The sequence below is a fragment of the Malaclemys terrapin genome, chromosome 4, assembly GCF_027887155.1.
Source record: "Malaclemys terrapin pileata isolate rMalTer1 chromosome 4, rMalTer1.hap1, whole genome shotgun sequence".
NCBI classification, from domain to species: Eukaryota; Metazoa; Chordata; order Testudines; family Emydidae; genus Malaclemys; species Malaclemys terrapin.
The window spans coordinates 122,382,868-122,405,355 of record NC_071508.1 but is presented as its reverse complement, the minus strand read 5'-3'; the positions used below and the strand labels follow the sequence as shown (position 1 = coordinate 122,405,355).

At 42.6% G+C, this 22,488-nt stretch overlaps 1 protein-coding gene across 3 annotated transcripts in view; it reads left to right on the top strand.

Annotated features, from left to right (window-relative positions):
• Positions 1-6,944: 6,944 nt before the first annotated feature.
• TTC7B (tetratricopeptide repeat domain 7B) overlaps positions 6,945-22,488 on the top strand; it is a 325,154-nt gene continuing 309,610 nt past the window's right edge. For 2 of the 3 annotated variants that reach the window (XM_054028276.1, XM_054028275.1), the window contains exon 1: positions 6,945-7,451. In XM_054028276.1, coding sequence (XP_053884251.1) covers positions 7,331-7,451 — 121 coding nt within the window. In that variant the 5' untranslated portion in view covers positions 6,945-7,330. The remainder of the gene's footprint in view (positions 7,452-22,488) is intronic. The other variant, XM_054028274.1, reaches the window with a different exon arrangement.

Below are 22,488 nucleotides of genomic sequence, written 5' to 3'. Positions count from 1 at the left end.
CCATGGCAGCGCTGTGACATGGGTAGTGTAGTCATGCTTTATCGTTGGGGGAGAGCTGTCCCGGCGATTAAAAAAATCCCACCCCGAACAAGGGGTGGTCGCTTTCTCACCGGGAGCGTGGCTCTTAGCGATAAAGCGCTGTCTATACTGGCGTTTTTCAGCGCTAAAACTTTTGTTGCTCGGGGGTGGGGGGGTGTTTTTTCACACCCCTGAATGACTAAAGTTTTAGCGCTGAAAGTGGCAGTGTCGACACAGCCTTAGTATCGTGTTGCAAAGAGCCATAGAAGACACATTAAAGACACATTGCGGCTCGTGAGCCTCAGGATGAGTATCACTGTTCTAGATGTATAAATTTACATTTGATTATATTAAAATATATTTCGTTTGAATGGGTCTAAATTACCCAGTGATCCAGATCGCTCTGTATGATTGCTCTGTCCTCATCATTATTTACCGTTCCACACATCTTTGTGTCATCTGGAGATTTTGTCAGTAGAGATTTTATATTTCCAGCTCATTGATGAAAATGTTGAATAGTGTCAGGCCTAGTATTGATGCCTGTGGAACTGCACTAAAAACAGACACATTCAGTGAGGATTCCCCATTGACAACTACTTTTTGAGATCTGTTAATTAGCCTGTTCTTAGTCCATTTAACGTGTTGCTTATTGATATTGTGTAGTTCTATTTTTTAATAAGAATGCAGTATTAAGTCAAATGCCTTACAGAAGTCTAAATATACTACATCTGTGCAGTTATCTTTGTCAACCAACCTTGTAATCTCACCAAAAAATAAATTGGGCTAGTTTGAGAAGATCTATTTTCTATAAAGGCATGTTGACTGGGATTAATTTTACTCCTATCCTTTAGTTCTTTATCAGTTGAATCAGTTTTTCCCTAATGTTGCACAGAATTGATGTCAGGCTAACCTGCCTATAGTTACTCAGGTCATCCTGCTTGCTCTTTTTGAATATTGGCACAACTATAGCATTGTTTGTGTCTTCTGGAATTTCCTTGGTATTCCAATATTTATTAAAAGTTAACATCAGCGAGCCAGAGATCTCCTTGTAGGAGTCTTGGGTTGCAAGTTATTGAGGCCTGCTGATTTAAAAATGTTTATTCATAGTAGATGTTATCTAACATCCTCCTCAGTTACTAATGGAATGGGAACTTACTTGATCAGTATGTATGATACAAGTACATCATCCTGCTTCTTTCCAATTACAGATCAGAAATACTTATGGAATATTTTTGCATGTGTGCATCATTATTAACAATGTTACTATCTCTGTCTAGTAAAGGGCCATTACCATTGCTAGGATTTCTTTTCTTCATAATATATTTAAAAACATAGAACTTGATACTACTGTTCACCTTGCAGTTGGGAACTTGGATTATGCAAATTTCTTAAGGCCAAGACTCTCTGTATTTTGTCTTGTACATTGCCAAGCACATTATCAATGCTCAAGAAGTAATAAAAATAATCATTATGGAGGTAGTCCTCTTAATTTTAAATATCTAGGTCATATAAAAGTTCTCTGCCACTTTGTTGCATATGGTTTATTTTCTGTGTGTGACAATATTAGTCTGTATAATACAGATTATTTTTCTAAAACAATAAACATTTCCTCTTTCTGCATATTTTTATTAACAAAGCCACTGAAAGAATTTCTGGGGGCTGTTAGCTTAAATGAGGTAAAAAATTAACAGGATGACTTTCCAAGTTAGAAACAATGGTCTGTGTCAGTGGTGTCCAACCTGAGGCCTTCAAGGCACTAAATTGTGGCTTTCAAGGGTAATTGTGTAAAGAAGAAATATTGTATTTGATTATGAATTGAAAATATATTTACTGAGCCATGCTCTGCAATTTTTAAACTGAACTATTTGAATCAGCCATGTTGCTATGGGGAGGCAATATGGAACATCCTTCCCCAACTGCCTCATTATTTCTTCTGCAGCCCCATGAGCAGTTTCTGGCATGAACCAGGAGTTTTTCTGAGCAGCTACTTGCTGTTCTTTCCCTGCTGCAGCTGCTCAGCAGCATCCCCAGTGGCAGTCTGTTGTATTGCAGGGGAGAGAAAAGACTGACTAGTTTCTCCACTGCCTGCTTCCTTGCCAGGCTGTGGGAGACCATGGTTAGAGGCTTAGTTGTCTCTGCCTGAGCCTTGGAAAATAGTTAAAGTATTGATTGTGATTCCTTGAAAGAGGTTGGACATCAACCTTATCCCTTGCTAGTGTTGACCTTGACGTGCTAACATGTGAAAACTATAAACTGCCTTGTGTTCATCGCATGTTACCTCATGTTATTTACCACACATTAGCTTATGTGGTAAGAAAATGGTTTGATGCTTCTGAATACAATTTTTGGTAAGTTCATCTTTTTTCTTAAAAGGGTACAGTCATGTTTAAAACCTCTTTTATACTGTCATTTTAGAAGCTGAAAATAAAATCTTTCTCTAGCAATTCTGACCTTTTCCATTTAGAAAACTGCTTTTGCTTGTTTTTTTGGTGTTGAAATTGATAGCTTTTTTTATCTTGTTCTTTGATAGTGCAGCAAAACTATTGATGATGTGACTATAGCTCTGGAATAGTATTTAACTGCTATAGAATTAGCAGTGTCTGCAGAGATAGCAGAATCTGAAACATTTTTTATTGGCTCATTAGTAATCATGGCTATTTGGGTTTTTCTAAATGTCTTGAAGAAGGTGTATTTTATATTTTTATATATATAATATATATTTAGAATCTCAAGGGCACTTCCCACCATATTATGACAAGCTTAAGAAACTGTAGGACAAATATTGGGCCTAAACAATGGAATGTTGACTTTTAATGCATGCTTTTTATTAACTGATCATCGTTGTAGCCTAACCATTAGTATAGGCTTGTTCCCATTTGGTATGGTTGGCTATGAAAAGGATCTCAGTATGACTGTCTTTTGTGTCTGCTACTCCAGTTTAAGAAAAATGACATGAGTACAGCAGGTAAGATCCCACTTGAAATAGACTATTAAAGAATATATGCTATAGTTGAGATTTTACTGGATTATCTGGCAGTCGTTAAAGAGCTAATAATATTTTTCATTTATTGGGACCTATTTCTAATGAGTTTCTTTGTCAACATCTGAGCTGTGCTTCCTACTTACATGACTGTTAGAAGTGCACATTTTTGAAACATGTCAGAGAATTGGTATGGGGAAGGTAAGTCATGCAGCAGAACTGCAGTAGCATAGGTAGAGGGGGAGCGGGGCAGCGGCCGCTCTCCCACTGAGCACAAGTGGCCCCTTTTAAATTTCTTGGCGCCTTTTTAATTTTTACTCACACGGCGGTGCTCCGGGTCTTCGGCGGCAGGCCCTTCACTAGCTCCGGGTGTCTTCGGTGGCACTGAAGGACCCGTCACCACCGAGGTTCCGCCAAAGACCCGGAGTGCCGCCCCGTCAGTAAAAGCGCTGCCGGGTGAGTAAAAGCGCCGCAGCGGGTGGTGCCTTTTTTTGAGATCGCTCCCCCTGTTCCCTCCACTTGGCTATGCCACAGAGCAGACGTATTTGATGAGCTAGAACCTAAAGATTGAGGATTCTATTGTGAGCAAATATTTTACATTTTGAAGAGGAGGAAAGATTTTTGTGTAAATGTTAATTGTAGTTCAAATTCAAGAAAATCTTTATCTCCCTTTGCAAGGACTTTAGTTGGTTAGCCCATTTACTCACTCTCTGGTGAGGTTACTTACTAGTGTGTGACTTGTATTTCATTTGTATGTTCTCTCTCTAGATCTGTGAAATTTTTTTTTAAGAACATAAGACGTTCTGGGGAATGAATAAAAGTTATGTGACCATCAAAGTTCACTTTCTTTTATATTCTAACTTCACAGGATGCCATTTTTAAAAAATATTATTTTAGTGATGATCAAAGGGGATTTAGATATTTTTAGGTAGCATTACAAAATTTAATATATTATAATAGCTTTTACTCAAATAATTTCCCTTTGTGTAATATTATACAGTTTATATGCAAACATTTAGTTAATGATAGTAAACAATACCTTGTTGGGCTTGTTTAATTCTAGCTGGGCTAGAACTTAAAAGTGTTAACTTATTGTGTAATGTGGAACTTTGGTTCCTTTGGAATTATTAAGACAGAAAAAGGTTAATCTGTTTTCCTTCTGTTGCTGTATATATGCTAAGAAATGTTAATTTCTCTTAAATGCTTTATTATGGTGATGGTTGGCACTGCCATTCATTAAAGATGAAATATACAAATCAAGGGGGTTTATACTATGGATTATTTATTGAGAATTGTAAGAAATCAACAGATACTTGTCTAAAAGTTGTAAAGACATGCATTCTTTTCCAAGTCTTGAAATTTTTTTCCCCTGTATTAGGCAAGTACTGAATGAGTTGTATCAACTTGACAGCAACAACAGTTGAACATCAATTGTGTAGGAACGTGCTGTCTTGCTTTTTGGATTTCTTTGAAGTGTTTTGTGTGTGACTTTAACTTTAAAAATGCAGTAAGGGCTTACATTTACATAATTGTGTGTATGTTCACAAATGTGTTTGTTTTACCTTTAAAAATAAACTTGTCTAAGTGCAAAATCTTGAATTCAGAAGTATGTCATTACAGTTCATTTCACTTCTGGTTTATTTGAACTGTGCTCATCATTACGATCTTCAAGGGTCTGGCTCTTTTAATATAATATGCACATTGCCGAAGTCTTGATTTTATGGTACTGCTAACTCTCACTATGATCTAAATTTCCTTTAAACTGTATTTTGACTCTAAAAAACCTGACTGTAAAAATGGTGTTGTGGCATCATATGTTTGTCTTTCAGTAATGTCTATATCAGCTTTACTTAGTTTACAGGAAAGATACTGCTTCAGTATGAGTTGAGGGTGCCCAGAACATCACTGGATCACATGTCAACATTCAGTACCATGGCTTACTAGAAAAATTACTCTGACTTCAGTGAAATTTTTGCCTGTATATAATGAGTGTGGGATCGGTGCCTGCACAGTAAAGGAGCTATTCAGCACTTCAGATGTTCTGGCTGGCCACAAAACAGCTTTTAAAATGATTGTACCTGATTTTTGACTAAGTGGCAGATATTAGCAGAAATTTGACATAGAGTGGAAGGAAAGGAACTGGTTAGGGGCAGGTTTGTGCTGGAGTCAATGTACCTTAGGTTGAGTTACTGCGGAGTCTACACCATGGGGGGTCGACAGGAGAAACTCTTCCATTGATTTGTTGGGGGTAGACTACAGGGGTCAACTGGAGAGCAATCTGCTATTGATTTGACGGATCTTCACTAGACCCGCTAAATCGATTGCCGGTGGATCGATCTCAGAGCTTCCATCCCGGCTGCAGTGTAGATGTAGCCTGAGCCACAGAAGAGTTAAATAACTTGCCCAAGGCCACACAATGCCTCATTGACAGAGCAAGGATTAAAATTCTGGAGTGCCTGGCTTCAGGTCCTGTGCTCAGTGCATTACAATTAGATCATGCTTTGTCTCATTATAAACTCCCAACAGCATTGCTAATGGGCCTTAGCTCTATTGTGGGGGGAGGAGGATGGCAGAGTGGGAGCAGAAAGGGGTTTCTGGCACATTCAGTGCTTGGTTTTTCTGCTGAGACTAAATGGAGGTTACTGTTAACAGTGGTGGTGAAGTTTTTGTTATGGATGCATTTATGTGGAATTGGACTGAGACCACTGATTCACTTTGCATTGGCCACAGAGAGACCTAAGGCATTGTACTGGGGCTCAAAAGATAGGTGTGTGATTTCCAGCTCTTCCTGAGACTTCCTGTGTCACCTCTGGAAAATCACTTTAGATCAAATTTTTAGTAGTAGCAACTGTGTTTAGATAACTTCATTTATAGGTTCACAGACCTTGCTCTCATTTTCAGAAGGCTGAGCACTTACAACTGATTTAAAGGCTAGAGGTATTCTGCACCTCTGAAAATGAGGTCAGGATGTCCACATTGAGGACCCTACAAAGGGAGTCACCTGACAGTCAGTGGCCACTTTTTAAAACTTAGCTGTCAATCTGTGTTAGAGCTGGGCAAAATGTTTTGGACAAATTATTCCCCCCTCCCGCCCCAAAAAAGTAGTTTCAGGTTGACAAACTATTCTCAAAATTGTCAAATAATTTTGACTGAATTTTATTTTTAATGTTTTGACACGTAAAAAAAAAACCTCTTGACATTTAGTTTCAAAGTGTAATCTTGTTTTAAAATTTAATTTATTTAAAGAACCAAAAAAAGTAAATATCTTGTTCTGACTTTAGCCCAGGGGCTAGGAAAGATTTGAAGTCTTGCCACTCCTATTTCAGACTCCTCCAACAATTTACATAATTCCAAGACTCATTCCTCTAATCATAAATTATTGGCCGCCTTTCCTATTATTAGCCCATCTTCCCCAAGTAATTCATAATTGCAAGACCAACCCCTTTTCCATTTGATCAGCTGAAACATTCCCCATTCCCTCCTTCAATCAGTTCACTTTGGTGCTTGGCCTCGCTTCCCTAGCCCTCAATTCTTAGACCCCTTCCCTCCTACCGCTGAGCAGCCGCCTCCTCCCTGCTCGGGGCTGCCTGCTCTGCAAATCCCCGGCCCGATGGTTGCCCCGCGCCCCAACTCGTCTCTCTACGGCTGCTGCCCTCTACCCAAGGGCGCGCTCCGCCTTCCAGGTCCTCCTGCACCGCCGCTATAACGAGAGGCAAAGCAGGAGCAGAGCCGGTTTGTGCCACGACCTGGGGCGGGGGGAGACACTTCAGCCTGGGCAACAACCGCGTCTAGTGGGGGAGGCCAGTTACTGTGTTGCACGGGGAAGAAGGCGGCACTAAGGCCAGGGGCGGGGCCCAGCAAAGGGTCAGGTTGGCTCTGCGGTGGGCGGCAGGAAGAGGCGGTGGCCGCGGCGCGGGCCGGGCTGACGGGGGAGGGGGCTCTGGTGCAAGGACACGTTTCGAGCCCGACCCTCAATGGCCGGCCAGCTGCCATTTCCCTGGCCCTAGGGCCGGCGGGGGCCTCCCCCAGCACAGCGCCACCGGGGCGGGCTGTAACGCTCTGTGCCCACCCGCCGCTTTCACCTCCCCGCAGCCCGCGGAGAGAGCTAATCGCTGCGGCGGCCGGGCCGGCCCGCCTGCCTCCGCCCCACTCCGCCGCCTGACTCCGCCCCACGTCCCCTGCAGTCCCGCGGCGGCCCGTCAGGGGGCGCTGCTCCCGGCGTTCGGCGCCCTGCGCTCAGGCCGCGCAGCCCTCACGTCCCCCCTCCCTCACTGCAGCCGCCGCCGCCGCCGAGGAAGCGCCCCGTGCCGCCGCCCCCCGGGGACTCCGGCCATGGCCACGAAGAAGGCGGGCTCGCGGCTGGAGACGGAGATCGAGCGGTGCCGCTCCGAGTGCCAATGGGAGCGGATCCCCGAGCTCGTCAAGCAACTGTCGGCCAAGCTCATCGCTAACGGTGCGGAGCCGCGCTGGGGCCGAGTGGGGTCGGCATGGGAAGGACTGAACGCGGGCGGACGGGCGGGAGGGGAGGACGGGAAGCTGGTGGGCACTAGCGCGGCCTCTCCTGGGGGTGTGGCGCCGGGGGCCGGCAGGTGCAGCGGGGAGGGGAACCGCTCACGGGGCGGAGCGGGCAGAGGGAATGAATGAGCGAAGGGGGCGGGGGTGCTTCGCTCGCGCGCTGCCGTGGGGTCGGGGGTCCCGCGCGCGCGCTCACTGCCCTGGGTAGGGTGGGGGTCCTGCACGCGTTGACGCTGTTGTTTTCACGGGGTGTTTGAGCCTTGGTTCCTGAGGAGAGATTGTTGTGCGTATGTTTATAGTGCTAGAGCGATGTAGATGTACAAGGAGCAGCGCCCAGCCCTGCAAGGTTGCATGTCTTTTTTACATTCTTAAAAAGAACAGGAGTACTTGTGGCACCTTAGAGACTAACAAGTGTGACTATAGAGTCATGGAAGACTGGTGTTGGAAGAGACCTCAGGAGGTCATCTAGTCCAACTCCCTGCTCAAAGCAGGACCAACACCAACTAAATCATCCCAGCCAGGGCTTTGTCAAGCCTGACCTTAAAAATCTCTAAGGATGGAGATTCCACCACCTCCCTAGGTAACCCATTCCAGTGCTTCACCATCCTCCTAGTGAAATAGTTTTTCCTAATATCCAACCTAGACCTCCCCTACTGCAACTTGAGACCATTGCTTCTTGTTTTGTCATATGCCACCACTGAGAACAGCCGAGCTCCATCCTCTTTGGAACCCCCTTCAGGTAGTTGAAGGCTGCTATCCGATCCCCCCTCACTCTTATCCCTTGGGTAACAGGTGAGTTGTGGCCTCAGAGGAAGAAATGAAGTCTGTAGCTGTAATGAGATTAGACTGGTGGGTAGAGGACTCATTTTATGTTTATGTAACTGACTTTTACAGGGAGAGCAGATATTTCTCTGTGTATAAATTAGGCGAATACACTTTATAGTGGGAGCACACACCCTTTGCCCAAAGTGGTGTTCGTTTGTGTTTGAAATCTGACAGGCTATCTTACATTTTGAATTGTTGGTGAGACCCATTATTTTGAATCATGAATGTTGTATTTTAAGCTGGTGTTACATCTTGTGGGATATGCAGGTTGATAATGTACATGAAATTATTAAAACACTTCAGTTTATAATTCATGCAATACTTGGACAAATTTGGGTTATTGGTAGAAATACAGTATTTTTAATTAACTTTAAAAAAATCAGCACTGAGAAATATAAAATTACACATAAGACATTTTTGCATAGTATCTTGTACAAACTATCACTGTAATAAATATGTTGGAGTTAAATGGTTACAAAATACAATTTAAAAATTAGAGATGAGAATTTAAATGACGAAGGGAGAAATAATGTATCATCTGGTTTGAAAATAGCCCATGAGGTATCAAGACCAAGGAAAGCTGTTTCAATTTTCAAGAGATGTAGAGAGCAGGTTCCTGCACCAACAAAGATAAGATGCCTGTGTTTTGAAACAGGTGTGCGTGTAGTGAATTTGGAGGGGATAGACAAATATGGTCTGTATGGTAGACAAGCTGTTTTGTGGAGGACTTCAAGTACAGTGATGTGGAACTTGGGGTGGCTATAGAGAAGGTAATTAAAATAGCGAAGGTGAGCAGTGATAAAGGCATGGTTATGAGGATTTCAGTTGCTCACATAGAGGAAAAAAACCAACAACCTCTTTTCCATCCTCTGTGGGTGAATGCTCTAAAACAATCACTCCATATCTGACCTCTTAGTCCTCATCCTTTAAGGACGGCTGCACAAAACCTTCAAAAAGATGAGCCCTGGGAACTTAAATTCATAACTCTGCTGGACACTAAAAAGGATAGACTTCACAGACACTCTGGCTTTATTGTCCATTAGGACAACTTGTAACACACCCAGCTACCTACTGACCCTCCATTGTCATGACTGCAGAAGTGCTAATTGTCCACGGCATTTTAAGTCCTACAACATGTGTGAACCCCTTATGTTTAACAGTCTGTCCCACACCACCTTGTTTTTAGTTTGAATGCTCTTATTTCCCTCTTCAGACTTGAAAAAGAGCTCTGTAAAGCTCATAAACTTGTCCCTTCCACCAATAGAAGTTGGTCCAGTCAAAGATATTATCTCACCCACCTTGTGTGTTTCATATCCTGGGACCATTGTGGCTACAACAACACTGCAAACAACAGTTGTCACAGGCAGTGTTGCAGAAGTGATGATAGGCAGCTTTGCACACCACAGGAAATATGGGAAGAGGGAGAAATTTCATGGTCAAGGATGACAGGAATATGCATGGTGAAAGCAGTAAGTCTGATTCAAAAGGAGAGAGAGAGAAGAAAGATGGAATTGGATGTTGATTCTTGTTTCTCTTGTTCAAGAGAAGCAATTCATTTTGAAGACATTTAGGTGAATGAACCTGATACTAAGCCATAAATTAACTAGTTAAAAGATAAACACAGGTGGAAAGGGGAGGAGTCATTAAAGGTGTTAGGTAAGTGGTTCTCAAACTTTTGTACTTGTGACGACTATCACACAGCAAGCCTCTGAGTGCGACCCACCCTTATAAATTAAAAAGTTTTTAATATATTTAACACCATTATAAATACTGGATGCAAAGTGGGGCTTGGGGTGCAGGCTGACAGCTCACAACCCCCCCATATAATAACCTCGTGACCCCCTGAGGGGTCATGACCCCCAGTTTGAGAAACCCCTGTGTTAGATAATAGTGATGTTCTGTTGAGTAGCTTTACAATAAAAGTAGATGTTAAAGATACAGTAAAAAGAAGGGATGGTAGGGAAAATAAGGCTTACAAGAGAACCTTATGGGACTCCATAGAGAAGGAATCATTATTAGGTATACAGAGAGGAGTTTAATAGGAGCCTTCACAGGAGAGAAGGTAACTCGTACATGCTGCTGGGCTTTGATTGAAGATACAAACACTTTTGGGACCTGGGTTTACTAAACCTAGAATATAGGAGCTTTCTCTTAAGGGAGCCCTCCTGTTTTGTTAATTGCCCAATCTTTAATAATGTTGTAAATGTATAGTCTATTTGCAGCTGTAACTCTATTTTAATTAAGCTCTTGTTTTGGAATTTCTTTTGTTGTTTTAGACAACTTTTATGTGTGAAAAATTGATGTAGATAGTAGTTTGCTACTTTTTGATCTAGATTATATTTATATAAAACCATAGGTGTGTATGATGTTTATGGAGATGATTACAGGAGATGTGTTAGAGGAGAACAAAGAATTGGTTCCCATCTCTATTGGTGTGGTGGAACCGACGGAGATAGAGAAACCTGCAGGGTCAATTACTAGAAGTAGGGCGAAATAGTTAGTTCAGGCTAATACAGTGCCTTTAGAAGCAAAGTTGGAGATTAAATATCCGGAGTGAAAAGAGGAAGTTAGTGCAGAAGGTACTAGCAGTCTGCAGATAGGAAAAGGAAGACCCAGGGTGGCATCACAGAAGGTGAAATTAAGTGTCATCCTAGAGGAGGCAACTAGTGATGTAAAGAATAAAATGAGCAAAGGGGAAGAGGATATCCTCTCCTCTGTTTGTGTGCGCCCCTGATAGTAAAGAGGAAGTGCCTTTAAAAACTGTAATTGTTCAGGGGCTAAAAAATGTAGTGGCACAAGTGACACAAATAGCTAGTGCCTGGGATGTAGTAATCTCTAGGTTACAACAGAGAGAGATACAACAACCAAGGAATGCAATTCCTACTCCTCCACCCAATGTTACATTGGCACCATATAAGTCAGAAGACTCAGCCCCTTTGGGTGAACACTTACTGACATTTGGGCAATCATCAACATTGCCTAGGTCCCTAAAATTTCGTGGACCCTTTATACCCCCTTGGTATATGCTGGTATCACCTGGTGTACCGGTAAAGCACCCTGTTGCACCAGATCTTAATGGACTGAAAAATGTCCCGCGTCAGTGTGGAAATGCCTTAAGTGTAAGACGTAAAGGTTTTATGGAAAGTTACCCTGCTCACCCAGGACTATTTCCAGAGAAAAGTTCTAATAGCTCTAATAAGAAAAATGTAAATTTGGGTAGAAGAAGTCAAAACATAACAATTATAAATTCAAGCTCAAATAAAAGCCCAGATCCTGATCTGGAAAGAAAATCCTCAGATTCTAATTCTAATTCCCCTGTACCAGTTGTTACAAATATTAAGACCCTAGATCCGGTAGCTAAGCAAGTAGGAATGATGGTGGATTCTTCAGTTGCAATGCATGCACAATGTGTACAAGAAACAGAAAAAGTATTTGGTTTACCAAGAAAAGATTGGGTTAAAATCTTACAACTCACAGTGAATCGAGCATTATAAAGTATTTTGCCACCTGAGTTTAGGGTAGGAAAGATCTTTTAAAGACACAGTAGCCCTATTAAAACATAAACAGCATCCGGGGCAAGCTGGAGTGGCCATCCTGTCTAACCTAAAGCAGAAACTTATTAAGTACCCACACCAATTTCACCCGCGGTTAAGTGCAGCGTGGCACAGTCACATAAAAGAGAAAACAAATGAGCCACCATAGGTTAGTTTGTTGATCAATAACTCTCTTCCCCATTTGCAGAAAAAGGTTAACATGCATATAAATAATAGGACTTCTTTAAAGGAGGCATTAGCCTTACTGGCCAAGGCATATTCTCAGGGAGGCCCTAAAATAGGTCGGTGTGAAGCCCCTGTTGCAATACTTCATGATCCATGAGCTAATCCCATTGTGAGGATTAAGGGACCCCCAGGGTTAGGCCTCAGTGTTCCTAAATTCCCTAGGTACCAGCGTTGGCAAAACGTGACCCTAACCCACGTAATAAACTGGACCTTTGAGTGGGCGTGCCGCTTGACAGGGTTATGTGTTTGGACCCCATGTAGTGGCCTGGGACCGTGTTCCTTTCCTTTCAGATGCCGCCCAAAACAATTCACGCCTGCAGAGATCCAAGTCACCACCTGCCCACAGAAATGAGGACTCAGTTGTAATAATGTTTAAGACACTGCAGCAAATGGTTAAGGCTCAACAACGGAATACCTGGGAACTCCGAGCACACGTGAATGAGCTATTAATGGAAGACCAAGGCCCAGCACCCTCAAACCGTCCAGTGGCCTCCGTTGACCCATTTCCTTCTCTCCGGTGGACAGCCTCTCCTCCTCCAGAGTTGGCTGCCTATGAAGAGATGGAAGGAAATCCCATAGATTATTTGTCTGCATATTCAACAACTACTCGGCATAACGCCATCCGGCCCCGAGTGTAGTCATAGCCCCTTTAGGCAGGGATGCAAGCGGGAAACCCACAGTATCTGCAGTGATGGAGGGCTCCACAGGAATTTTATAAATACTGGGGCAGCAATTAGGATTATCCATGTCAAGGATCCTAGATCCTCTTCTCTGTCATCAGGGCGTACAAAAACACTTTCAACTTTTGTAAGCAATCAAGATAGCATCACACTTTCAAACCCCATTAAAGTACAGTTAGGTCTCCTAAGAAAGGTTCATACCTTTGCGTTAATGAATTTAGCAAACCCAGGAAATTGCCTATTAGGAACTAATTTCCTATACAAACAGGAATGTGTTCTTAATTTGGTTAACCAATTGTTGTGTCTTACTGTAGAACAGTCAAAGGATGACTCACCAGGTCATACCTGAGTGTGGCATGGTGTCGCCAGTGGAGAACTCTCAACCGTCCTGAGTGGTATAATTTGAACAAAATAGTAACTAATCATGCAGACCAACCTGAGTTACAGGCTTTACTTCGCAAGTATGCGGATGCTTTTGCTAAACACAAACATAACTGTGGATGTATGGCAGTCACTATTGTTGTGGAAGAAGGGGAGATATCAGCCCAAAACCAATATCCTTACCCAAACTAGCCAAACCCGTACATAGGAAAGACTATCAAGTCTTTACTGACACAGGGAGTACTACGTAAATGTACTTCCACTGCCAATTCCTCTATTTGACTTGTAAAAAAACCAAATGGTTCTTGGCATCTCACAATTAATTACAGACGCCTGAATCAGATCACACCCACTTGTGCCCCTACAGTGGCCAAGATGCCAGATCTAATCAAGTCCTTTAATCCAGAGGCTGTGTGGTTTACTGTCCTTAACATCAGTAACAGCTTTTGGACATTACCATTGGCCTGCATTTCACTGTACCGTTTTGGATTTAGTTTCCAGGGGGTCCAATATTCCTGGACACGTTTACCCCAGGGGTATAAAAATTCTCCAGCTTTATTCCATGCGCAAATAAGGCGGGTACAGTTGCAATTTTCTAAACCAACTGTTCTGTTTCAATATGTAAATAACACTGGTCTACAATTTTTGAGAAGTCGTCTATTTCAGAGATAAAATGTGGTATTTATTATGTATTTTGATGTGCTGAATTCAAATATGACAATTAAAACAACTGATTGGCTACTGTTTCTAAGATATTTAAGTTTTTACATTTTATGTCTATGTATATTGTGTAGATAGTAGAGTTTTAATCATAAATTGTAAACCTAGGTCTTTTCATGTGTTTATGGTTGCTTTACATGATAATATTTCACCTGTCCTGTTTATGTAACACTTCAAAAATCCGCAAAAGGGTGTTATAAATAAAATTTATTATGAAACAAAAGGCAAAAAACTATTCTGTACATAGTTTAGTCCTATTCAGTGTCTACTCAGCACTTCTTGGCTTGTCTCTTGTATTCATTAAATGGAGCATCTCTTGTCACTGTCCAGCAATAGTCTGCAAGCATTGATGGGCTCCATTTGCCCTGATAGCGTTTCTCCATTGTTGCAATGTCCTGGTGAAATCGCTTGTCGTGCTCGTCGCTCACTGCTCCGCAGTTCGGTGGAAAAAAATCTAGATGAGAGTTCAAAAAATGTATCTTTAGTGACATGTTGCAACCAAGACTTTTGTATGCCTTGAGGAGGTTTTCCACCAACAACCTGTAGTTGTCTGCCTTGTTGTTTCCGTGAAAATTTATTGCCACTAACTGGAAGGCTTTCCATGCCGTCTTTTCCTTGCCACGCAGTGCATGGTCAAATGCATCATCTCGAAGAAGTTCACGAATCCGAGGACCAACAAAGACACCTTCCTTTATCTTAGCTTCACTTAACCTTGGAAATTTTCCACCGAGGTACTTGAAAGCTGCTTGTGTTTTGTCAATGGCCTTGACAGAGTTCTTCATCAGACCCAGCTTGATGTGTAAGGGTGGTAACAAAATCTTCCTTGGTTCAACAAGTGGTGGATGCTGAACACTTTTCCTCCCAGGCTCCAATGACTGTCGGAGTGGCCAATCTTTCTTGATGTAGTGGGAATCTCTTGCACGACTATCCCATTCGCAGAGAAAACAGCAGTACTTTGTGTATCCAAGCAAGAGACCAACAGCCTTCAAAGTGCCACAAAGCACCACTGATGTTGGTCATAGTTTATGCACTTCAAAAGTTGTTTCATGTTGTCATAGGTTTCCTTAGTATGGACTGCATGACCAACTGGAATTGATTGCAAAACATTGCCATTATGCAGTAAAACAGCTTTAAGACTCGTCTTTGATGAATCAATGAACAGTCTCCACTCGTCTGGATCGTGAACGATGTTGAGGGCTGCCATCACACCATCAATGTTGTTGCAGGCTACAAGATCACCTTCCATGAAGAAGAATGGGACAAGATCCTTTTGACGGTCACGGAACATGGAAACCCTAACATCACCTGCCAGGAGATTCCACTGCTGTAGTCTGGAGCCCAACAGCTCTGCCTTACTCTTGGGTCGTTCCAAATTCCTGACAAGGTCATTCAGTTCACCTTGTGTTATGAGATGTGGTTCAGAGGAGGAGGATGGGAGAAAATGTGGGTCCTGTGACCTTGATGGTTCAGGACCAGAAGTTTCATCCTCTTCCTCTTCCTCGTCTGACTCAAGTGAGAATGATTCTGGTGCATCAGGAACCGGCAGTCCTCCTCCGTGGGGTACTGGGCGTATAGCTGATGGAATGTTTGGATAATGCACAGTCCACTTTTTCTTCTTTGACACACCTTTCCCAACTGGAGGCACCATGCAAAAGTAACAATTGCTGGTATGATCTGTTGGCTCTCTCCAAATCATTGTTACTGCAAAAGGCATAGATTTCCTTTTCCTGTTCAACCACTGGCGAAGATTTGTTGCACAAGTGTTGCAGCATATGTGTGGGGTCCACCTCTTGTCCTGATCTCCAATTTTGTAGCCAAAATAAAGGTGATAGGCTTTCTTAACCATAGTGGTTATACTGCGCTTTTGTGATGCAAAAGTCACTTCACCACAAACATAGCAGAAGTTATCTGCACTGTTCACACAAGTACGAGGCATCTCTGTTCACTTTGGCTAAACAGAAATGTGTCCTTTTGCAAAATCTAACACTGACAAATAAGAGAGCACGACACTGTATGATTTCTAGAGCTGATATAGGGCAATTTGTTCAGCAGAGTGATGTAAGCTTCGTTATGATTGCATCGTCCATGACTTCTAGGAATAACATGATGCAATTCATATCAGGTATGACGCAATACCCGCTTCAGATTGCATCATTCATTGTTTTTCCTAAAAAGCAAGTACTGTCCAAACCCAGTCATAGATTTATTCATAGATCCAGTCAAAGATGTATTTTAGTCATTTCTGGTTTAAATTGAGATCCCTTCCCTTTATAACTCGCTTATCCTCCGCCATTCCCAAGTCAAGGGTCGTATATACTGACCCAATAGCATATCTTGAAAACTAGAGCCAATCAACAATTTTAAGCATCGTTTTCATTCTCAGTGACCCAGAATTAGTAATGTTTGACTACATTTATTTGATCTATACGCTATCAGGGCAAATGGAGCCCATCAGTGCTTGCAGACTATTGCTGGACAGTGACAAGAGATGCTCCATTTAATGAATACAAGAGACAAGCCAAGAAGCGCTGAGTAGACACTGAATAGGACTAAACTATGTACAGAATAGTTTTTTGCCTTTTGTTTCATAATAAATTTTATTTATATAACCCTTCTGCTGATTTTTAAAGTGTTACATAAACAGGACAGGTGAAATATTATCATGAAAGCAACCATAAACACATGAAAAGACCTAGGTTTACAATTTATGATTAAAACTGTACTATCTACACAATATACATAGACATAAAATGTAAAAACTTAAATATCTTAGAAACAGTTGTTTTAATTGTCATATTTGAATTCAGCACATCAAAATACATAATAAATACCACATTTTATCTCTGAAGCAGATGACTTCTCAAAAATTATAGACCAGTGTAAATTGGCCGCCCATAAAGCCCAATCAGGAAAATTCTAAAAAACAAAACAAAACGAAAAACCCAGAAATATTCTGTTACTACTCCTAGTGCCAAATGCCCTATTGCCACAACTAACATACTGGATTTAAAAAAAATCAAAAATTGAATAAAAACCATAGTAAAAGTAAACCAAAACAAAAGAAAAAGGGTCACTAACAGTAAATCCTTTGTACAAAAAATATAAGCAGCATTTTCACATAGTAAACGAATTTCTCATGTATACATGAGGTCCTTTCCCTGTATGGGTAGTTCCAGCTCACTTACGGAGGAAAATAATGTACGTGGTTCATGACACTCCTACAGAAGAACACCAGGTAGCGGACAAAACTGTCCAGCGTCTTGCATCTGTGGAATGGTGGCCACTTCTTAAAATGAATGTGCAACAATATTGTAATAACTTTCTCGCATGTACCCAAGCCACTCCAACTCCATCCAAAAGAAATGCGCCATTAAAATTTCAGGTGTATGAAGTTCCTTGGATGGCTTTGCAGGTTGACGTTGTAGGTCCCTTATCAAGGACTCAAAGAGATAACCAGTACCTGTTAGTAGTTGTCAGTCCTTTTTCAAAGTTGGTAGAGGCATTTCCTCTTAAAGCCAATACTGCAAAAGCCACATAAGGTTCGGAATCCAATTAACTATAATTATAACAATCCAATACCAAATAATGTAACTTGTCCAATGATAAACCCAGAACCTGCTAGTGGTCTCACCACAACGCCCATAATAGGGAAAGTAATTAATCAGGTTCGGTTTATGCATATTCCTGTAGTTTTAAATTTGTCTAATTAGTATCTAGAAAAATTTAGCTATTTGTCAGCATACCAAAGTGGCTTCCTTTTTCTCAGTAGAACTTGTGCATACGATTGCAGCCTATCAACAACAAGTGCAAAATATTGTTCTATTGGGGATGAATAATAAAATTCATAAACCACATACCTTGAGAGAGAAAAGCGTAGCTTAAAACTTTTTGAAAGTTTAGGATCCCTAACAGAACTATTTGGTTCAGAAGTGTCAATTTGAAACCAAGCGAATATGTAAAAAATTCGCAAACATATAAATTATGTGTTACAAAAGGAAGCCAACCAAGTAGTCAATTCAGTGTTACAGGAAATAAGGGGATTGTCACAGAAAAAGCAATTTACTGTTTATAATATGCATGACATAGCCCAACTATTTAATAAGACCCAAGGTAAAATTAATCAGCTAATTGCTTTAAACAATAATTAGCACAGGAATCAAATTTAAACAAAAAAAATATGCTCTGCATATGGGAAATACGTTGTAAATGTAATCACTAATACATTACAATCCTTAAGATTGAAAAAGGTTCCTAACCTAATTAAAAATAAGCAACTATTAAGTTGGTACTGTCACAAATGTTTTCAAAGGCCGAAAAAAACCCAATCCACATGTTTGAATTCATGCCAGCATTTATCTGTGGGTGTTATAAAAAAAAAAAGAATGAAATCTGTGACACTTCACCCCAACCGAAACGGTGGTTCTCTTTCTAAAAGTTGCATAATGGCACGATCCTTGTATGTCTCATTCATAGTCTCGTTAAACCCAAACAAGAATGTGTACAGGGAATTGAGAGCTGTCCATTCTATAGGTCACCTAAGAGGCAACATCTATAGGGAACACATTAATGTACCTCCCTTGGTGGTCTATTACACTCCAACTCAGACCTGAAAAGTATCACAAATGGCCTGTTGCTCTAAAAAAGGGCGTCAGTATATCTGTAGGTGTAATATGTTTAAAACAAACACTGTTTTGTGTGAACTGCAGGAAAAAAAATTACAAAATTCATCATTGTCATGCTTAGTAAGGCTGACCAAGTGAAAAACTCCAATGAAAAGGGTAACCTATGCTGAAAATAGCCAATTTTGCGTGGTTACCAATCAAAAAAGGCACCAATATGGTCTCCTAAAGTGTCCTTCACAGAACCAAATTTTTGTTTTACTCCAAAGCAACCCACTTTAATAGGGAATCAAGCTATTTTCCCTATTCCCACTTTGGCATAGTGGGTATCCAAGTCTGTACCCTCAAACTTAACAGGTACACTGCAAGGGGTCGGGAAGGAATTTTCCTCCAGGGCAGATTGGCTGAGCCTCTGGAGGTTTTTCGCCTTCCTCCGCAGCATGGGGCAGGGATCTCTAGCAGGAGGGTCTCTGCCGATTGAAGTCACTAAAAACAGGATTGGGGACTTCAACAGCAGAGTCCAGGGAAGGGGTAGGGACGGTTTTATGGCCTGCAGCATGCAGGGGGTCAGACCAGATGATCATAATGGTCCCTTCTGACCTTAAAGTCTATGAGTCTATAAGGGAAGAACCAAAATAACCGGGAAAACAAAAATAACGTGTGTGTATAAGTTAATGTCGATGACATGTACATACATATTAATAATATGTACAAACATACTAGCCTATGGAGTAAGTATACCCTAACATATTTGTGGGTAAAAAATAAAGTATGGGCATAGAAGAGAAAATTTCAGGCACCTGTACCCTATAAAAAAAGTAACCCACCTTGCTAGGAGAAGCCTGTACTTGTTTTTCTTAAACTTTCTAAGCTTGGTTTCCCTAAGCTTTTGTTCTTAGTTTTGTTTATTAGGTTTTAAGTTTAAGTTAGTAAACTCTAAGTTAGCTTCAATAGCTTTAGCTCTAGCTTCTGCTAAGCTTTGCACCTCTCACTCAAGAATTAAGGAACCTAAACAGCCAAAGGCGAGGCTGGTTCTGTCTCTCTCACCACCAGGTTATCAAGAGAGGATGTAAGTATATTTATCAAAGCTTTGTAGCATATAATACCATATGTATCTTTTAAATAGCAGTAATACAATTGTAACTTTGTAACTCTAATTATTTTACCATTTAATTACTACTTCATTTATCTTAATAAAAAGTCTTTAAGGCTATATCTGTCTCAATGTAAGCTTCCTCTCATACCCCCAAGGGTAAATTCTGTAGAGCCTGATTTCGGGACAAGAACTTTTAACTTCTGATCAAACAGATTGGCTAGCCTAAACCCCATACTATCCAAATTAATATTATTAACCTCCTAAATCAAGCAACATAAAGGATAGGGTCTCTATCCCATAAAGCTTACCACCTAAATTGATCAAGAACACAGAGAGACAACTGATCGTGGGGGCGAAGCAGTGTGTGCAAGTGTGAGACTTTGAGGAAAGTACTGCTCTTGGGAGAGTCTAGTTTTCTGTGATGAGCAAATGGATTAGCATGTTTTGTTTAGATTTGTTTATTTAATATTTAGTAGTGAACTCTGTTTTTATGGCTGGCTTGGTTTGTGAGGAAACTCAGGTTCCTTGACCTCCATTATCCCTTCACTGGATCCAGCAGACTGGTATGCCGCCCTTGACTTGAAGGACACGTATTTTCACATAGCAATAGCGCAAAACCACAGAAAGTACCTCAGGTTTGTGGTCAACGGTTCCCATTACCAATTTAATGTTCTCCCTTTCGGCCTGTCAGCAGCACCTCGAGTCTTCACAAAGTGCATGGCAGTCGTTGCTGCCTTTCTGCAGAAACATCAGATACAGGTGTTCCTATACCTCAACGACTGGCTGATCAAAGGCCGATCCAGGACTCAGGTGGAAGCTCAGGTGGCATTCATCACAGCAACCTTCGAGAATCTGGGCTTCCTACTGAATGAGGCGAAATCGACTCTGTCCCCGGTCCAGAGGATAGAGTTCATAGGGGCGGTTCTGGATTCAACCCAAGCCAGAGCATGCCTCCCGCAGGCGAGATTCCGGGCCCTCAACGCCATGATCCAGGGACTCAGGCAGTTCCCCACCATCACCACGAGAAATTGTCTCAAACTGCTCGACCATATGGCGGCCTGTACGTACGTGGTTCGGCACGCCAGACTCGGGCTTCGACCACTGCAGGGACAGCTTAGACAGGATCGTGACCCTACCTCGCCCCATCCTTGACTCGCTGCTGGTTGGACGGACGCTCAGCAGGTATGCTCAGGAGTCCCCTTCCCCGTCCCACAGCCATCCCTGATGCTAGTGATGGACACGTCAGATTTGGGGTGAGGAGCTCATCTGGGTGACCACAGGACTCAGGGCCTCTGGTCACAGACGGATCTCCCTCTTCATATCAATGTCAGGGAGCTCAGGGCGGTATGCCTAGTGTGTCAGTCATTCCGCCCGTATCTAGCAGGTCGATGTGTATCGGTCATGACGGACAATATGACTGCGATGTTCTGTATCAACAAACAGCGGGGTGCATGCTCCTCTCTTCTCATTCTCATAGCACCAGCCTGGCCTCGCCAGCATTGGTACACGTCTCTCTTGAACATGTCAGTGGGAGCCCCGATTACCCTGCCGCTCTTCCTGGATCTTCTCACACAGGATCACAGGTGGCTTCAGCACCCAAACCTGCAGTCACTTCATCTCACAGCCTGGAGGCTCCATGGCTGAATCCGTTCGAGCTCTCCTGTTCAGAACAAGTCAGACAGGTTCTCTTGGGCAGTAGGAAACCGTCCACTAGGGCCACATACCTGGTCAAGTGGAAGAGATTTTCAATCTGATCAGCTCAGCGCGACTTTCCCCCGGTGCTAGCCTCAGGGCCCCAGATTTTGGATGATCTTTTCCACCTAAAGCAGGAAGGTCTCTCCTTGTCTTCTATAAGAGTACACCTGGCTGCCATTTCGGCTTTCCACACAGGGGCACAGGGCCGCTCGGTTTTTGTCAACCCCCTGGTCAGTCGCTTCTTGAAGGGTCTTGACAGGTTGTACCCACACGTCTCCCAACCAGTTCCTGCTTGGGACCTTAATTTGGTCCTCTCTAGGCTCATGGGGCATCCCTTTGAGCCTCTAGCAACATGCTCCCTGCTCTACCTCTCCTACAAGGTCGTGTTCCTAGTGGCGATCACTTCAGCCCAGAGGGTGTCTGAACTCAGGGCTCTAACGACTGAAACGCCCTACCCCGTGTTTTTTAAGGACAAGGTTCAGCTCAGGCCCCATCCGGCCTTCCTCCCGAAGGTTGTGTCGCAGTTCCACATCAACCAGGACATTTTCCTCCCGGTTTTCTACTCTAAGCCTCATGCGAGTAACAGGGAGCAGAGACTCCACACTCTCGACGTCCACAGAGCGCTGACCTTTTACATAGAAAGGACCAAACCATTCAGAAAGTCGATACAGTTTTTTGTCGCAGTAGCGGACAGGATGAAGGGCCAGTCTGTTTTGACTCAGCGCATTTCATCATGGATTGTGGCCTGCATTACCGAGTGCTACTGGGTCAGGTCCCCACCCAGGAAATCTGTAGGGCGGCGATGCCGTCATTGATACACACTTTTGCCACACACTATGCAATTACTAGGAAGGCCAGAGATGATGCAGCCTTTGGTCAGGCAGTACTCCAGGCAGTGGACAGCTCCAACCCCACCTCCTAATTTTGCTTGGGAGTCACCTGATTAGAATCGACATGAACAAGCGCTCGAAGAAGAAAAACGGTTACCTTCTAGTAACTGTTCTTCTTTGAGATGTGTTGTTCTTGTCTATTCCAATACCCACCTTCTTACTCCTCTGTCAGAGTAGTCGGCAAGAAGGAACTGAAGGGGTGGCGGGTCGGCAGGGCTATATTAGGCACCATGGGGGCACGACTCCAGGGGGCGCCCAGGCCGACCCAACAGATGCTGGTAAGGGAAAAA